This window comes from Argopecten irradians, chromosome 1 (assembly GCF_041381155.1).
Source record: "Argopecten irradians isolate NY chromosome 1, Ai_NY, whole genome shotgun sequence".
NCBI classification, from domain to species: Eukaryota; Metazoa; Mollusca; class Bivalvia; order Pectinida; family Pectinidae; genus Argopecten; species Argopecten irradians.
Genome location: NC_091134.1, coordinates 645,815 through 664,983, shown reverse-complemented (window position 1 = coordinate 664,983; position 19,169 = coordinate 645,815). Strand labels below are relative to the sequence as shown.

General features: G+C 35.5%; 1 protein-coding gene across 1 annotated transcript; it reads right to left on the bottom strand.

The window, feature by feature from the left end:
- Window positions 1-319: 319 nt before the first annotated feature.
- LOC138314433 (transcription factor HES-4-like) lies at window positions 320-2,162 on the bottom strand. The gene is made up of 3 exons (XM_069254762.1): window positions 2,005-2,162; window positions 1,616-1,711; window positions 320-1,412 (listed from the first exon to the last, which is right to left on the bottom strand). Exons 1-3 carry the CDS (start codon window positions 2,092-2,094, stop codon window positions 696-698), a joined length of 903 nt encoding a protein of 300 aa, XP_069110863.1. The 5' UTR covers window positions 2,095-2,162; the 3' UTR covers window positions 320-695.
- Window positions 2,163-19,169: the final 17,007 nt, after the last annotated feature.

Sequence of the window (19,169 nt, the reverse complement as noted above, 5' to 3'; positions counted from 1 at the left end):
GGCTTGTATCTATATTGACAAATACCCTTCATTTCATGTTTTTGTTTTAAAGTCATTAACTCAATTTAAAAGAGCAGTTTCGGAAACTTTTATATCGATAATAGAATTCAAGCGCGACGTCACAACGCTATTTTTATCGTAATGATTTTACGTAATTCATTCTGTTGTGGTCTAATAACACAAATTGTATGTTGGTAATCTTATTTGGGCTTACATGATTGACAAGCTTCAATAACTCGATACACACAATCTTCGCATCATACAAGACTACTAAATAACGTATAGTGCCCAATATGCTGATGGAAAACAAAAACAACACTTGGTTTTTCATTTCATTTGTATTTTAATTCATTACTGATTGTAAGTAATACTGAGACAATATATCTCTACCCGTAACAAGCGACCTTTATCTATAGCACCATGAAGGCCACAGTATATGCACCAATCAAAAATAGTTATCTCAAAAATTAAATCAAAGCCACTGGCTCATTCGTTAATTCCGTGAATGTGAAAGACATATAAGCACTTGTCATTTAAAGTCAAACTTCCTGAGTATAAAACTCGTAAGTAAATCCTCTCATCTTAGTGGCTCAGTTTTTTGGAATAAATGTATGGAAGGCACTTTGACCTGAGTCAGTAGCATCACAATAACAGCTTTCTATTGTCATAATTCACAATGTCTGATATAGCAGCGGTCACCACGGACGCCAAAGCTGTTCTTCTTTCAGAGCACTCGTGGCGGGTGAGAACACGGGACTGGACGATAATGTCGACACCATGTGTGAATGAGAATGTTTTTCAGGAGACATGTCCTGTTCCTGATGCTTTTGACAGTAGGATTGTGGACTGATGCTCACCGGACGTGGCTCTGACTTGAGTGTTTTGTGGGGGTACATGTTTGATAGATCTTCCGGGGCAGACATACAATAAGGTCCACTGAAAGCACTGCCTGGTACATGATCAAATTGTCCACCATTCGACTGTGGTTGAACTGGAATAGCTGATTGTAGAGGGTATGAACATCCATTCTGTGTTTGAGTAGCTGGCTGAACGAGAAGGCGTTCAGAAGAGTACATAGCACGTGGATTGTTCGCTGCTACGTTCTGTGATGGGGGAATTTGCACGTGAATTGGTTGGAGGTTGTGATGTGCCATTGAAGACGCATTAATGGTCTGTACACATCCACCCAGATGGTTGACAACACGGTTACGAACATCTTCATTGATGCCTTGTGCTGATCCCAGGTAGCGCATCACCTCGCTGGCGCACTCTGAGAATCCAATGTTGTATTTGGCAGCTACAGTAGGATCAGCTGCTACAGCGGAAGTCAGTTGTCGACGTTGTAGGCTTCGTAAATGTTTCACTGTCATCTCCAAAATATCAGCTTTCTCTAACTTCGAGTAATGAGATGTCTATAAATAAAAAGGTATAACATCAGTATCAGTTTTATCATACATTTTTAAGTCGAATTAATAATCCTTATATTCAAAAGTGATTTTTTCTATGTCGTTATATTTTGGTAAATGACTATGTAAATTATGAATATGGTGAATTTTCTGAATTGCATTGTAATTTGGTTTGGCATTATATAAAGTTTTTAATTGTATATACTTACATCTTTTTTCATTGCCTGTAATACGAGAGACTTAAGTTGTAGAAGACAACTGTTGATTCGGGCCCTTCGCCTTTTTTCCATCATTGGTTTCTTACTCTGTAAAATCAAAACCAAAACGCTAATTATAAACACTGGTTAATCATGAATAGTGATAATATAAATATTGTTTCAATACATTATTATTTTTCATTAGTATCGGCGTTTTATTTTTTTAGTTATAACCATTTTGAGATATTTGATAAATCATTTTACGCTTTGTTATGATTTTTTTTAATTTGACAGTCATCCTAAAATAGATATACATGTTGCTGTATTTAGAAATTAAAAGTAAAGGTATTTTTTGATATACATGGATAGTCTAATGAATAATAATTTGATGAATGGCTTACCTTTCTCTGTGAATATTTCTCCTCACTTTTAAGTGACATTGTATCATAATCCTGTTGTATATCCATGTTAGTACTGTTTGTATTGTTCATTGAGAGTACTCGTATGTCTCACAGCCTCACACCACGGTGTATATATGTGCCCTGTGACAGGCTCCGCCAAGTTTTATACACATTTCACATTGTATAGAGTCTGGTGTGAAGCGATTTCCTCTCTTGTTCCCACGGTCAGATTCCACCACCGTCAGCCAATCAGATTTGAGTATTTTCCCGGTAAAATCATAGCTCTCGTGCTCTCTCACTTTTGATTGGTACACAGTGTTAACATCTAAAATCTGGCTGTTACGGTATGTCAATCAAGCGGTTTATCTGTTGAAATCTAAATAGGGGCACGTGGCTGTGTAATTACATAGTCGGCGCAGAGTTGTGTGGGAAAACCCCGCCTTTCCTACAGTTTAATTATTGTTCAAATACGCCGTGCGATAAACCCAGAGGTTGACAATGGCTGAACAAGGGCGCACTCGCGACCGCGCTATCAGTCGGCCGGCCGTTTAGCCGAATACGTATAGGAATGTTCGGCCTTTTTTGTAAAGGGGGACCTCGGACTCGTGGGAAAATACCTCAAGTAGGAAGGGAGAGAGGGTTTAATTGTCTCACCACGCTTGTGTAGCATGAGAAAACGACTTGCCACCTGTTGTCAATTGGCCTCTCGGGCGACTTTGATTTAAATCTAGACAGAATACATAGGTAAAGCCTGGCGGGCCAGCACGCGTCATATGTACCGGTATTTATACCGTATCATCAAATTAAATTGTGGTCAAGGGGACTGTGGGACAGATAGGTAATGACTTATTGTGTAGAATAGATTATACGGTATACGCTGACCACGTGTTGGATGACCTGTTGATCCAAATTATTTAACTTCTAAAAACGGACATTTAAAAAAAACAAATGAATCATTATTTCTTTTAAGTGGGATTTAGATTGCGTAGTAATCAAATTGTGTGTCATTATAATACTTCATATAATATTAGGTGAATCTAGTGATGATTTTCAGGTGTATAAATTCCAACTCTTTATATCAAGTACTCTAATTATGTCAAGAAAACTGTTCTAGGCAAAAATAATTCAACAGCTCTTGTTTGAAAAAATCTTTTTAAATGACATTTTTCTTTCCGTGGTCAGATGTTTCATACAGTCGTATTTAATAAGTACAATTTTATTAATTGAGATACCTCACCATATGAATTATTTGTGTAGTATGTTTGCATATGCATTTCCATGTCAAACAATACAAATAGTTATACTTATTTAGTCAAATCCGGACAAAAACAGTTTTAGGAACTAAACTCGTGATAATTTGGTACAATTTATAAGTCCCGGAATTGTTGCAAATGTAACCTTAAAAAGTACATTATTTTTGCCATATTTACAAACAACTTCACATATCAAACAGAAAACAATGCACATTTATCAATGAAAATCAGTAATAATTGATCTGTTGTGACTGATCACCATGGTAAAAGCGCTTTATATGCTTACCATATAAAGGTCTTTTGCACTACAGTGTAAAATATATTTTTCTTAGAAATATCAAATATTTTAATAAAGTATTGTGATATTATATGTGTTGTTTAATTAGTAAGGCTATATAAGGTTTGACACGGATTGTATTATAGTTTTTGTGATATTAATTTTCTTTTAAATTGTTCATTATTTCAAGATACAGGATAATCTTGACAATTAAGATATTCCTCGATTAATTAGAAGAATAAAAACATCATTTTGTATCAGTTAATACTCTACTTAGAGTCGGAAAATAAAAATGTGTGAGTATTCACGACAATTACAATATTTATGGCAATATCTACATTGAAATGCTAATGGTATTATACATCATTCTATCAATACAATTCCGTTCCAATTAACACCCACTATAACACAATATTGTAGATACCTCGAGTCTTATCGGTAGCTTAATGAGCCAAATATTAATTAGAATATGACAGTTATAATCTGTAATGGTGACGTACGTGTGCGCGCGCTATCGATAAGGCCTTACACCTGACCTGTCTATTGTTTTATAAAACGTGGTTATTGTAACCCTCCACGAGTCGATCGCACGCATAGTGGTATAACTAGATATTTCTCACCCAAACAAAATATGGCCTAGTATGTGTATCCAAACAAGGCTCTCTTATTTATAGTCGGAATGTAGGAATTAGATATCGACTCGATGGATGAAATTAAGCTAATATTTGGTTAGAAACCCTCTTTCATGAAATAAATCATAAACAGTTTATATGATACCTTTTATAATGTTAAAAATAAATGAAGTTATCACAAATCTTGCATATTAAATTAGATATTTCCTAAAAAATATAATCTTGCTTAATATCTTCAGTTCGTACTACATTAATAAAACATTTCTCCATTCCGAAAAAATCGGTAGTTCCGAAAACACAATCTCAACGCAATTTAGGTGGCATCAATGGTATATTGCTAAATCACACATGGATTAACATTGAAGAAAAGTGATATTTTCATAGAAAAATAAAATTGGCCAACTACATACTAATCCGGGGTATTTTAATAAGATATTTAGAATCATTATCAACAATTTATGGCTTGAAAGTGAAGTTTTAAGATTTGCATTACATGTAATAAAGCTTGTGTTAAATTACATTTAATGAATTTTACAATAAGCAATGCATCATTGTTTTTATAAAGCGAATAAAAAGGCCCAAAAACAAGAGATGTTTCTTTACGTTTTATTATTATTTGTTAAATCATATTACATTTACCTGACATTTCAGATTTCGCCTGTAGACATACGTAGATTACAATCTGTGACATCGATAGATAGAAAAAACTTCTGAACGGGTGACACACAACCAGATGTTTAGATTCGGTAAACATCTTCTTCGATATCCGTCAGCTTTCCCTGATAAAGTCATTAGTATACTGTCAACACGGGGGCGAAATGGACAGCTTTCGTTGTAACAAAATCTTACATTGATTAATAACAATGATATATTCGTACCATCAAATTAATCAAACGCATAATATAACTTACAATATTGCTTTATACTTACTCCATTTTGTCGGGCTCCATTATTAATTTATGCCCGGTGTCGTTGTGAATTACGTATACGCAGGTCCAACTGTGCACAATTTGGTCAATAATTGATATGATCTATTAAAAGCACAGTGAATTGGACTCACTAATTTAACAAGTTACTGGATTGACAGAAATTTACAAATAAATGAAGCGTTCAATTTTAAAAAGAAAATTCATTTTAAAAAACTATGAAATAATAACCTTAAAAAGAGTATGAATATTTTAACAAAATTTTGATATATGGTATTTCGAAATTATTATAACGTAAATTATATTGATTAGTAATATTATTCCACAAAAACGAATTTACAAAATTATTAATCTTTATATTGATTATTTGATGAAAAATAAGAAGTATTAAAAAACCTCAGCGTGCATCAACACTACCACAATTTACATAAAACTGTTAAACAATAATAATTGTACATATATAATGAGCAATATAAAAATATTGAATATACCATTATGTGCAGAATAATTAGAAGGCAAAAAAAGTTGAGTCAATAACCACAAATTAAAAAAAATAACTATGAATGGAAATTTTACTTTTTTATTAAAAAGTATGAAATTCTCTTGATTTTTCAGTATCCAAAATTTACCAATTTAAGGAAATGCAGAAATAACAACAATTACAAATGGTATAATGAACATTGAAAATGTTTTTAAATGTAAGTAAGATTATCAAAGTGGTTTATAAACAAATCCTATATGTTAAATTTCGACTTAAACAGTGATAAATATCAATTTAGTTCAATTATAATGGTTCTAAATTATGGAGTCGTCTATCCAAACAGTTAAAAGTAAACATGTTCTTTTATAACAAAGATTTCTAAAACATTAATTAGCAGACTAAATGGCGACTTTGCCAGTTGAACCCAAACCCACAATCAATTATCGCAGTTTAACTTGCAGATGCTGACTTTGCCGAAGACTATAGATGTCAAACTGATTCAGTATCAAATAGGAAAGAATTTTAAATTCCATTTCACTTGGGAAACTTTATACTATATATAGGGGTATACCCTATCGGTCACGTCCTAAATGTGTAATACGATTCAGATCCATTGTTTGATGTATTCCTTAAGTGTAGGTTGTTCTCACGTTTAAGGGCTGCTATGGAAATGATTAGAAAGTAATACGAAACACTTTTATTAGTTAGCAAAACAGTGCGAAAGCCAGCACACGTGTAAAGCCTATCGAGCGTACCCATACAGTCGCTTACTTACATCTATATAGAACTAATTACCCCACATTCGCCTAACAGCGGGGCGCACGCTTCCCCTACCTCAGTTCCAAACTTTCCCAGCACTGAATCAGTGATGGGAAAGTTCACAGTTAGTATAAGTCCTGAGAACTAGTAAACACCACACCAATACAGCATAGAATATACACAGATCAGTTAACAAAATAGAAAGGAATATAGATTCTATGTAATCACGTGTAAACGCGAATGTTTTCATTTTTCATGGCCTTGTTAAATTTTTAACAATAGAGAAATGTGACATTCTTCTGATACTTGTCAAACAATAGCAATTGCTTTATATTTTCATGTTGTTTAAAAAAAATGTTTCTTTGTTTTTTCTTGTTCCGATACCGATTCTGTGATATAAAATTCGCTGTTGATATGTAGCATTTTCATACGATATTTGGTCTGCCAATGTTTTGGTGACGTAACAACTCACCAAGTGTGACGTGCTTAACAGACGAACAAAGGTCTATTTGAACGTGCAGCGTTACGAGTTTCACAATGCACCTACTTGAATTAAAGTGTTATAACATACTCGAGGGTATTGTATATCTGTCATTAATTACTTTAAATATGATAAGCTAGCCTGTACGGATCAACACGTAAACCTTCTTTTGAATAGCGGTACCGTAACACCCAATAGCGGTAAGTGTGAAATGACCCTACTTTAGTAAGTGTGAAATGAATGGTCCTACTTAAATGTGAGCTGTGTATTAGATAGTGTTACGTGTCACATTTTTAACATAATACAATTGGTATGTTTGTGTTAAAATCGAAAAGCCAACGACTACTTAGCATGTAAGTAATCAGATTATTTCAATATTAAAATCCCATGGAATACCCCGATGTGATTTAAAGTATTGTTTTAGAATTCGATCTGCATTTTTATTGCTTAATTTCGTTATGGAACGGTAAACTAGTAATAACAATGAATTTACATGTTTTTCTATTCAAAATTACTATTTGAACTGAAAATCCAAATATGTGAAGAAATTGTTTCAATAAAATGTTTATCTGGGCAAAATCATTTAATGTATAATAAAAAAAGTGTTTTGTCATCATTTTGGAGCAAAAATAACTTATTACACTTCTGAGTGTAAAAGAAAAAAACGCAAATTGAAAATGTAGAAATGATATCTCCTGTAGTTTTGTTATATATTATTCTTTTTCTTCGTTGTTTTTACAAACGTGTAATCATTGTAAATATGAATATCACATAAATACAACAATCCACAGTCAGTTTTTTTTCGAATGAAATTTGATGGTCGTTATTGTTCTTACCACGATGCAGTCATCCGTGCAATATAACCCTTCACGACACGTCATTTTCGTGATATAAAACAATTCTGTCAGTTATAGGTCACTCGATCTCGCTAATATACTGTAAGAAACGCTAGTAAAACACGATTAAAAATAAATAATAAATAAATAATTTTAAATTGTTTTATTTTTTATTTGATTGTAGTTGCTTTATTAGACCTTGCCCTAAATTTTGTAGACAAATTGGTCTCTTAATATGTAAACAGAATATTAAAATGAGTATAAATGTGCTATAGTTTAATCTATCATCCAATACAGTTTGGTCTACTGTATTATGTAGTATACAATGTGTATTGGAAATACAAATGCAACTTGTGTGTAAAAGAGAACTTGTTGGAATAATTAACAACCAGATCAAGGTTATTATGGCAGAAAATAACACAATAAAGAGCTTTTAAATTAAGCATTCTTGTTGGAGCATTATAATATACTAACAATCGCAATAAAATGACAAGTTTAACACACAAAAATTAATGTTTGAACATAAGCTTTATTTTATTTGGTGATCACGAATCAAAATAACTCTTCTATTTGATCATAAAATAATTCAATTCCTTTTATGTCTTTTTTTTATTAATATCTATTTATTTATTGGGGGAATACTAATGCTAATTGTGTAGTATATTATAATAACATATCCTCTATGATCTTCAATAAAGTGGGTGTATATACAGCGACGTAAAAGTCATGAAAAACATGCTTCGTTAAGCATGGTGCCCTGTGAACTAACCGTGACGACTGGAACCACGCAATATACTGGTCTCATTATTTATGGAGTTGGCCTTACGACCGGACAACGCTATAATTGAATTCCGTGACAGAGATCAAAGTGACCAATACTCCACTACAAAGCGCGTGCCCCATACCACGCGCTGCTTGCGCAGTACGCCACTGCGCGCGGTATGAGCGTGACAAACGATGTCCAACCAATCATCTTCTAGACTTGACGGCGATGAAATGGACGTCGTCCATAAAATTTGATATCAACATCAATCGGATTGCTTGTAATCCATCTGCTTGCAGATACAGTGTTAATTGTCTACTCTGCACGACAGCTATTTTTAAAATGAGCATTTATAAGCAATCATCGATCTTACTTCAAGGGTCAAGAAATTTCCACCAATGGTCAAGGAATTCGTTATGGTATTTTAGCAAAGCAACGGAAGGAAATGGGAATTCATGCAATGGCTTATTGTATAAACAATGTCTACTGTAGGTCAACATAGAAGACATTGTTAAAATAACAACTACAATAAAAGATAAAAGGACCCGTAATGGACATTTATCAAACCCATATGTATGGAAATATTTGGAATTGAGACGTAGGTCCTGAAGGTCAGTCTGTCATATAGCATCAATGATAACACTTGCCGGCCAAAGGGTCAATGTGTTTTCTGATATAAAGACGTTATGGTCGAGGAATTACTTAGCTTATGTGGTAAGGAAGAAAGCACATTTGGTTTCGACCTTCAAACCAAGTGTCATTTATACCTTCCGAATTGCACAAAAAGTTGACTTGGAAGGCGACAGGCAATAAAATCATTGTAGTAATCTACCACTGAAAGTAATGGTTTTTTAAACGGTGCCCAAAAATTTAATCACGTTTTAATCATGAAATATGTAATGCACAAACAAAAGTATTACCAAAATAGGGTGGTTAAATTTTGGTGTGTTTCATTTTGGCGTTTCCATTCGTGCTTATTGTACCTATATACATGTGTACACGATTTCACACATTTCATTACCTAAATGTAGGGTAAGAAAGTGAGACTTCAGCTTTTAAATACCACCGTCAAATGTTGGTGTGTTTCTTTTTGGTGCTTTCATAGCAAACGCCAAATACGCCAAAATATAGCTGCATCCAATATATCCCAATCCATAGTAATTTACTATGTTAATCATGCATACTGATATATGTTTTGTGTGTTCTCACTGCTTTGACGTTTGTTGTTTTTATTCACTTTAAACATTTCCTCATTTTAGACATTCCGTGTAACAAAAACGTAATATTTACTTTGCAAACCGAAATAAGATGAACTAGCTGTAGTTTGCCTCTACTTTCACTAGAACGACGAATTTGTTTCGTCTGCGTGGTGCTTATTTTTCTATTACTATTATTTTTATTGCCAACCCTCGCACGAACACACGGTCAAATCCAATCAATGGAAATCTGCTGGGGTTTTTTCCACGTACACAAAAATGTAATATGTTTTAAATATGTTCTAGATGTAGCGTGGGGACGCGTTCCGAAAAAAACGCCGCTTCTGCTTGAAAGCTTTTAATCAAATGTATTTAAGTTTAAACCAAATTAGCCTAATATCCCTTTGAAGTTACTATAATCCATATTATGTTTTCGTTTTGTATCTTATCTCCCCATGGGTTTCTTGGGAAATATTTTGTCACATTTTTATCAATTACAGAAAGACCTTGTATCCCTGTTGGCCTTTGAAGTACTCTCAATAAAACGGACCTGTTCCCGGTCCGTGGTAATGCGGTCCTGATGCTGAACGCGTCTGTTCCTATGACTAGTTAGCTTTGTGCTGTAAATTAATATTCTAGGCAAATATAACACAAAAGAGGGTAATTTCATCTACTGTAATTATTTGACAAATTATAAAACAGTAGAATGTTAATTTATCTAATGAAATATATTTAAATGGGCTTAATATTTTTCTCTATCACAAGAATGATTACAAGGGAGTGATTCGATATTAACTACAATGTGCTATAATAATCCCATTCTATATCACTAAGTATATTAGTGTTGCTTTAACATAATTTGTCAAGAAACCATCCTGATGTGACGGAGTTCAGAAAGTATAAACATGGCTAGTGAAAACGACAAGAAAAAGCTGACATAAAACTGACACTTCAGAGGTCCGCACGGAGTATCTTGAAAAATACGACACATTTTTATAATTAAGAAATAAATTAAATAATAAGTAGTATATTGAATAAGCATGACAGACGACTGTTTACATTTTTTCACAGTTGCTCCCCTCATTATTACAATTTATGACGTCACCGAGTCAGCTGTGAACGTTTTTAAAATTCCAGCTGTAGCATTTATTTGAACATTGTAGCCGTCACTACCAGATCCCAGTGGACTACGCCACTTGTGCTTGTAATTTTAGAAGTTCACACAGTGTGTTCTACTTATGCTATTCTTGTTTCAAATCGTTTACGTTAAATAGCATTATTATTTCAAATACTTGTTTGTTTGTTTGTTTGATTAATTAACGTCCTATTAACAGCTATGGTAAGGATGGCCTCCCATGTATGCGGTGTGTTGCGTGTATGTTGTGCGAGGTGCGTGTTTCGGGAGACTGCGGTATATTCATGTTGTGTCTTCTTGTATAGTGGAACTTTTGCCCTTTTTATAGTGCTATATCACTGAAGCATGCCGCCGAAGACACCAAGCAACACTCCCCACCCGGTCATATTATACTGACAACGGGCGAACCAGTCGTCCCACTCCCTTTTTGCTGAGCGCTAAGCAGGAGCAGAAACTACCACTTTTATAGACTTTGGTGTGTCTCGGCCAGGGGACAGAACCCAGAGCCTTCCTCACAGGGGCGAACGCTCAACTCAAGGCCAAAAGTGAGGCGGTGCCAAGGGAGGCATTAGGAAGGATAAAGTCAGTTAGGAAGAATAGAAAAAATAATATCCTAAATTTAGTCGCCTTTTACGATCATGCAATAGGGGCAGCAGGTACAATTCTAACGCCCTACCTGCAGGGCAATATTTCAAATACATCAAAATGGATTATTACATACAATAATATTTTAAAGGCACTTGCAAAATTTAATTACCTTACCATATAAAATAACAAGAGGCCCATGGGCCTTAACGGTCATCTGAGTACCTTGGCAATAATCATATAGGAAATTAATTAGATATAGTGTCATGGTTGCCATTTTCGATTGGGGATCAACCAGAGATGTAACGACACTTTGTTGGGACCATGTCAGGCTCCTTTCATGCAAGTTTCAGCCGAATCGAACCGGTAGAACTTGAGAAGAAGTTCAAAATGTGTTTTCAAGATGGCAGCTGTGGTGGCCATCTTGGATTTCGGATCGACCCGAAAAATAAGAACCCTTTGTCGGGACCATGTCAGGATCATTTCATGCAAGTTTCAGCCAAATCGCACCGGTGGAACTTGAGAAGAAGTTCAAAATGTGTTTTCAAGATGGTGGCTTTGGCGGCCATCTTGGATTTCGGATCAACCCGAAAAATAACAACACTTTGTCGGGACCATGTCAGGATCATTTCATGCAAGTTTCAGCCAAATCGCACTGGTAGAACTTGAGAAGAAGTTCAAAATGTGTTTTCAAGATGGCGGCTGTGGCAGCCATCTTGGATTTCAGATCGACCTGAAAAATGAGAACACTTTGTCGGGACCATGTCAGGATCATTTCATGCAAGTTTCAGCCAAATCGCACTGGTAGAACTTGAGAAGAAGTTCAAAATGTGTTTTCAAGATGGCGGCTGTGGCGGCCATCTTGGATTTCGGATCGACCCGAAAAATAACAACACTTTGTCGGAACCATGTCAGGATCATTTCATGCAAGTCTCAGCCAAATCGCACCGGTAGAACTTGAGAAGAAGTTCAAAATGTGTTTTCAAGATGGCGGCTGTGGCGGCCATCTTGGATTTCAGATCGACCCGAAAAATAACAACACTTTGTCAGGACCATGTCAGGATCATTTCATGCAAGTCTCAGCCAAATCGCACCGGTAGAACTTGAGAAGAAGTTCAAAATGTGTTTTCAAGATGGCGGCTGTGGCGGCCATCTTGGATTTCGGATCGACCCGAAAAATAACAACACTTTGTCAGGACCATGTCAGGATCATTTCATGCAAGTTTCAGCCAAATCGCACTGGTAGAACTTGAGAAGAAGTTCAAAATGTGAAAAGTTTACGGACGGCGGACGGCGCACGGCGGACGGCGGACGGCGCACGGCGCACGACGACGGACGAAGCATGATGACTATAGGTCATCCTGACCCTTCGGGTCAGATGACCTAAAAATTAATTATTAAAAGATATCTAACTCGATTAATTAAGCATTGATGTCACTATATTTTAACTTCATCGGGGTATGAAAGAATTTTTGTTTGAACTGTGTGAAGCCGTGTAGTAGATTCTCAGAGAGTAATTTTGCAAACAAAATTTATTCATACCCACCCCGATGAGGTATTTTTAGGTTTTAACAAAAAAAAAATATATATATATATATTGTTGTTAAAACTTAAAAATACTTCATCGGGATGTGTATGAATAAATTTTGTTTGCACACTTACTCTCTGATTTTTTTTTCATATTTGAAAAATAATCATCTTCAAAGAGTGTTAATTTCATATCAGTCATAGAAATTTTATTTTTGGCGGTCCTCTCAAACTTTGAGATGAGTTTCATGAAATATGAAATTAATACAAAAAGATACTTTTAATCACATAACTACAAAAACCTATATCTAAAAAAATAACGCCAAATGTGCAGCAACAATCTTACGGAGACAGCCAATTTGTTTCGACCTCCTCTAAATCGTAACGCAACCTCATTTTCTTGCGTCACTTTATTGTTTACGTCCTGCCCAATGGAAATAACTCCAGGTTTAATTAAACTAGGGACATACGCAAAATTATTAAACGGGCGATATCGCAGAATATCACGCAGAGAATACTTGTATGTATACTTACGTCATTAAGAAGACTTTAATTTGTGCTTTGCTTTTGTTTGTTTCTTTGATTCAATTAAGGTCCTATTAACAGCCAGTTATGTAAGGAGGCCCCCCATGTATGTGGTGTGCTGTGTTTTGGGAGACTGTGGTATGTTCGCGTTGTGTCTTTTTGTAAAGTGGAATCATTGGAGCATGCCGCCAAATACACTAAGCAACACACCCCAGAACGAGCGAACCAGTCGTCCTACTCCCTTAAAGATGCTCCACCGCTGACAAATGACATTTTTACACTATCAAAAACAGGAGCAGACGATTTAGTATTTTTCTTTTGTTGCAAAAATTACTTACTTTACACCATTACCACCATTGAAAAGTTTGAGCTTCTAATTTTACTTCAAGTTAAAAATATGAAAAATAATTAATTGCATCCCAGAGCCTTCCTCACAGCGGCGAACGCTCATTTCAAGGCCAAAAGTGAGACGGTGCCTAGGGAGGCAATAAGAAGGATAAAGCGAGTCAGGAAGATAAAAGATCCTAAATTTAGTCGCCTTTTACGATCATGCAATAGGGGCAGCAGGTTTAATTCTAACGCCCTATCTGCAGGGTCGTTTTGCTTTGCATTTATAAATTGGCAAGTTATTGATATAAAAGTTTGGAGAAGAAGTGTAGACACGCTAATATCGTTTCAAACAATCGACAATTCTGCATTGTCTATGCAAAATGAATACAAAATCACACAACTAAATGCGAAAAGACAACTTGCAATGCATTATTTTCTCCTGTTTCTTAAAAAACCTCAAAAGATAGATATTCGTTTCTCTAAGTTGACTAGAACATTTTACTATGTATATAAATTACAACAATACAATCTAATTTTGTGATAATTGTACCTATGTCCCCATAATGTCGGAGAAGTCCAGAATGTAATGTTCACGTTGATCACAGTATACTTTTTCACTTTGTCATTTTTAAGTTATCAGCTAGCAGTAATCAACATGTTCAAAATGATTTTTGATTCGAATGCAGTACATTGTTTTAAATTGTCTATACCAAACATAAAGATATTTAATTTACATTATATCGTAAAAGTATATATGCATTTTTATCAATTTTTTCAGCAAATGTGGAAATATTTCTTTTAACTTAGTTTACTTAGTTTAACTTTACAGTTTATTCTGAACGCCTCTATATACAAATAAAACGCCTCTATATACAAATAAAACATATCTGTAGCAAAGGGGATAAATTCCATTGACAATAATTAACGTTGGCGTTAGTTTCTGCTTTAATAATGTCTCAGTCAGTGCAATTGATGATATCAATATCTGTATTGATATAGGCTCACAAATATTAAAAGTCATTTAAATTTAGAAAAAAAGTTTGCCTTGTAATTTCAGGAGACTAAATCGGCCAAGTGTACTTGATTATACAGCTATATATAAGTCAACTTATCAAAACATACGATTATATATGTGGTATAGACAATCACATAGAGACACAGTGCAGAACTCTGGTGACCAATGAAATCTCTTGCGGCTATTGTTACTGTGTAGCCTTGTTTTTAGTAAGTTCAGCTTTGCCATATTGAGGGACTAACTAACACGAACCTCCAATATTAGAAAGACAAACATTCCTTTGATCCGCAAAACATCTTTAAACGTTTTGGAACAGAAACGTTTAATGTGTAGCGACGTTAAATCTTTTTAGAACGTTTTATACTTACCATTAATACATTAAAAAACACAATGATGGCAAAAATTACCTGAATGTTAATTCAATTATTATGACTTGATATTTACCCATTTCCTAAGCACCAAATAATGTTATATGGATTGTATTGAAATGAAAATATAAATACATCTAAATAAAAACAACAATCATATATATATATTATATCATGGAAGCATTTTTTTTCATTCTATACAGAAAACTTTTATTCTCTCCAGAAATGTGAATCCTTGTTAGAGACCCATTTACTGGTGAGTTCCATATACATGTATACTGAACGCCAAATAAAACTATACACTTTTTAAAATTTATATATTCTAAACCACAAAGCATATTATAAATAGTGAAACTTTTTCCTGTGAATTAATCTATGTTTCACTTTCTCACAGACCGAATGTACAATGAAACCCTGGGAGAATTCTTTTAATCGATTGTCATACCCACATTTTACTTGTTCTGATTGAGAACACCAAACCCCATGTCTGTCAGTCCGTCAGGAGTGATGACTTCTGAAGATGTTTCCTAATGACATACATTTATCCATGCCTTCATTTTAACTACACAATTATGTTGACTAACTTCTTAATTTAACTTTAAAAGTTGTCTAGTGCATCTGTTAGCCAAACATATCGTACACACTCCCCATTTTATGAGGGCGACCGTTAACTTTGGGCGGCAATCGGAGCAAAAGCCAAGACACGCGCTGACAAAATACGCCAGTGCACGAGACAAGCAGATAAAACGCGCGCATGTTCCAGCAGCATGGCTCTATCAGCACTCTGTCAAAATATTTTAGGCGGAACGACCTTTTCACACAATCAATAAAATACGATATCATAATTCAATCGAAGTTCATTTAAAAATGTTCCTCACTGTTCTAGGAAAAAAAATTTATTCCAAAAGTTTTTGATTTTTTCACATTCTTTGTAAATTTTGTTTTCCTCCTCTGGATTGCCTCCGATGTGTGATTGCCCGTCGACCTTCTGACACGCGAGTGATGATTTTGATGGATGGATAAATATGTTCCAGCATCTGTAACCCATAAACGAGGATATCGCATGTAACGTGGGATACTGACCACTGCCGGCATACAAAGGTCACGGTTGTTTTCACACGCGCGAGACTTGCCGCCAAATTATATTTTATGTATCCGCTATCCTGCTGGTTTTTGTTTGTGTTTCTGTAATTACCGGGCATGTAAAAATATCGCATTTCAGATAAGGACAGATCCGTGCAATTTGATTACTCATTTTTTTTATTTACTATAGTACGCGGTTTCACGTCCACGTTGCTTCTCTTGCACAAATTCAAAATGATTATATACAAAAACTGTAACTTTAAACACTGGGCATACATGATCAATGGTACACGATCTTTCTTGTTACAGGGAACGCTTGATCTCCTGGGGTAGTAGGGAAAGTTGTCATAGTTTCACTACACGTCTGTTCTGTCAGACACGACTCGAAGTTCAGTAGAAAAATTGAATACATCACTAAAATTATCTTAGTATTATCTAGTATTACAACTTTGGATCTGTTTACCAGTCTAAATAGAAAAAACAAACACTGTCTCCATTGCAACGTTTTAAAATCTATCAATTAAGATTGTTTTCTTAATGCAGTATGTTACAAAAAATCTGAAGTGCTATAACCAATTTATCGATAAATACATGTCGTTTGGTGCTTACGGTAATTGCATGTTTAGTTGAAAACGTGTAAATGAAAACAAATGTGATTTTGGACACATTTTGATATACTATTGAGGCGACGGTCGTCCTAGGAACAGGTTCCCAAATCAGTATACAATCTGCTCATATCAGATATCGCTCACCACTATCCGCCATTTGCTTATTGAATTAAACAGTTATCATTAAACTTCACCCGTGACCGCTAAGAGCCACTCAAAGGTCACGTACAATCAGGCACGGGTATCTGTCATAATGACCATTATGGAAATCATTACGCCATGCGGATTAATCACCACCAGGATCGGTAGAGTGCATGTCGATACGAGAAGTAGTCCACATCGTGCGTTCGTCGTCTGCCAACCGGGACGTGTTGATATCCAACATGGCCGCTATCAGTGGTGTCTCCTCGCACGGCCGAGTCTTATCAGATTAGATAAGTCGCGTGCCACAGGGCGTCTCTGTTACAAGGCTTGCAATAAAGCCAGATCTGTTTATCAAACATCAATCTCAGAAATATCGGCGCTTTGTCAATTTCGCGGGTCATGATTCTAAGTCTTTTAACGAAGCACGGAAACTTGTGTAATGGTTCTTTGGTCCAATGGGAGCAGATGACATCTAATCTAAATCCGGTTCATCACAAAACGGAAGAGATGTGGCTTTGGTCGCAAGAGTTCGATTCACATTTAATTGTAAACATGTGGTTAGTTAAAGGATACTCCCGTGAGTATAGAAACAAACAAACACAATGTAATGTCATCAACCACCACAGATACAGTATAACTGACGGGGCCTGCGACGCTGACATTGTACCCGCTGACCCCATCTCATTCTCGTAAAAGGTGACTAAATTTTGGATTTAATCTTTCCCTTGCATCCGACTCACTTTTCGTCTTGCTTTGATTTATTATATTTACGTCCTATTAACAGCCAGGATTTTGTAAGGATGGCCTCCCATGTATGTGGTGTCTTCCATGTGTGAAGTGCTAGGCACGTGTTTTGAGAGACTGGTGTATTCGTGTTACACTCGAACATATTATAATGAGAACGGACGATTGTTTGTTTGTTTGATTATTTTAACGTCCTATTAACAGTCAGGGTCATGTAAGGAAGCCCTCAAAAGTGTTTTGGGAGACTAATATGTTCGTGTTGTGTCTTCTTGTATAGTGTCCTTTTTATAGTGCTATTTCACTGACGCATGCCGCCGAAGACATCAAGTAACACACCCCACCCGGTCACATTATACTGTAAAACGGGTGAACCAGTCGCCCAATCCCTGTATGCTGAGCGGTGAGCAAAAGCAGAAACTACCACTTTTATAGACTTTGGTGTCTCGGCTAGGGGACAGAACCCAGAACGTACCTCTCAGGGGCGAGCACTCAACAAAAAGACCAAAAGTGAGGCGGTGTCAAGGGAGGCGTTAGAAAGAATTAAGTCAGTTAGGAAGAAGAGTAAAGATATGATCCTTAATTCAGTCGCGTTTTACGATCATGCAATAGGGGCAGCAGGTACAACTCTAACGCCCTACCTGCAGGGCAATATTTTGTGCTCATGTGTTCCAGCATTGTATTTATATGTAACGATGTTAGATTTGATTGCTGGGATCGTGGTGTAATTTGTTGTACATGTATTAAAATTTATTTTATATCTTAAGACTCATTTTGTGTTCGGTCTACGCTATTTTTCGGTGTGTTTTCTATGTGGGTGTTTCCTCATGTGTCGATTCCTTAACTTTGTTCCGTAATTTTCATACTCACAAATAAAGAAGAGCTTTTAATGCCTTATTCCCCACTAAAAAATACCAACATTTGGATAATACAATACTTACAATGCATATATTTTAATTTTAAAAGTACAAACAGAAGCCGAAAATGATTTTTGGCAGTACTTCCAAAAATCATTATATTTACATCTACATTGCAGTGAAATGAGAACATACAGTCAGGCCTTAATTTGTGGTATTCAATATCATTTCTCATTTGTAGGGATATTAGTAATTAGTTAAGTGTCTTCAGCAGGTATGATTCCATCTGAACACATATAAGACATAAAAACTTTGTTTGCGGTATACTCGTGTTGTGTCTACTTGTATAGTGGAACTCTTGTCCTTTTTATTGTGCTATATCACTGATGCATGTCATCGAAATCAGTAAGCACCACACATTATACTAACAACGGATGAACCAGTCGTCCCATAATGCTGAGCGCTAAGCAGGAGCAGAAACTACCAGTTTGATAGACTATGATGTGTCTCGGCCAAAATACAGAACCCAGAGCCTTCCAAACAGGGGCGAGCCCAAATGTGAAGTGATTTCAAGAGAGGCACTTGGAAGAACAATGACTAGGAAAAAAAGAAAAGAAACGGTCCTAAATTTAGTCGCCTTTTA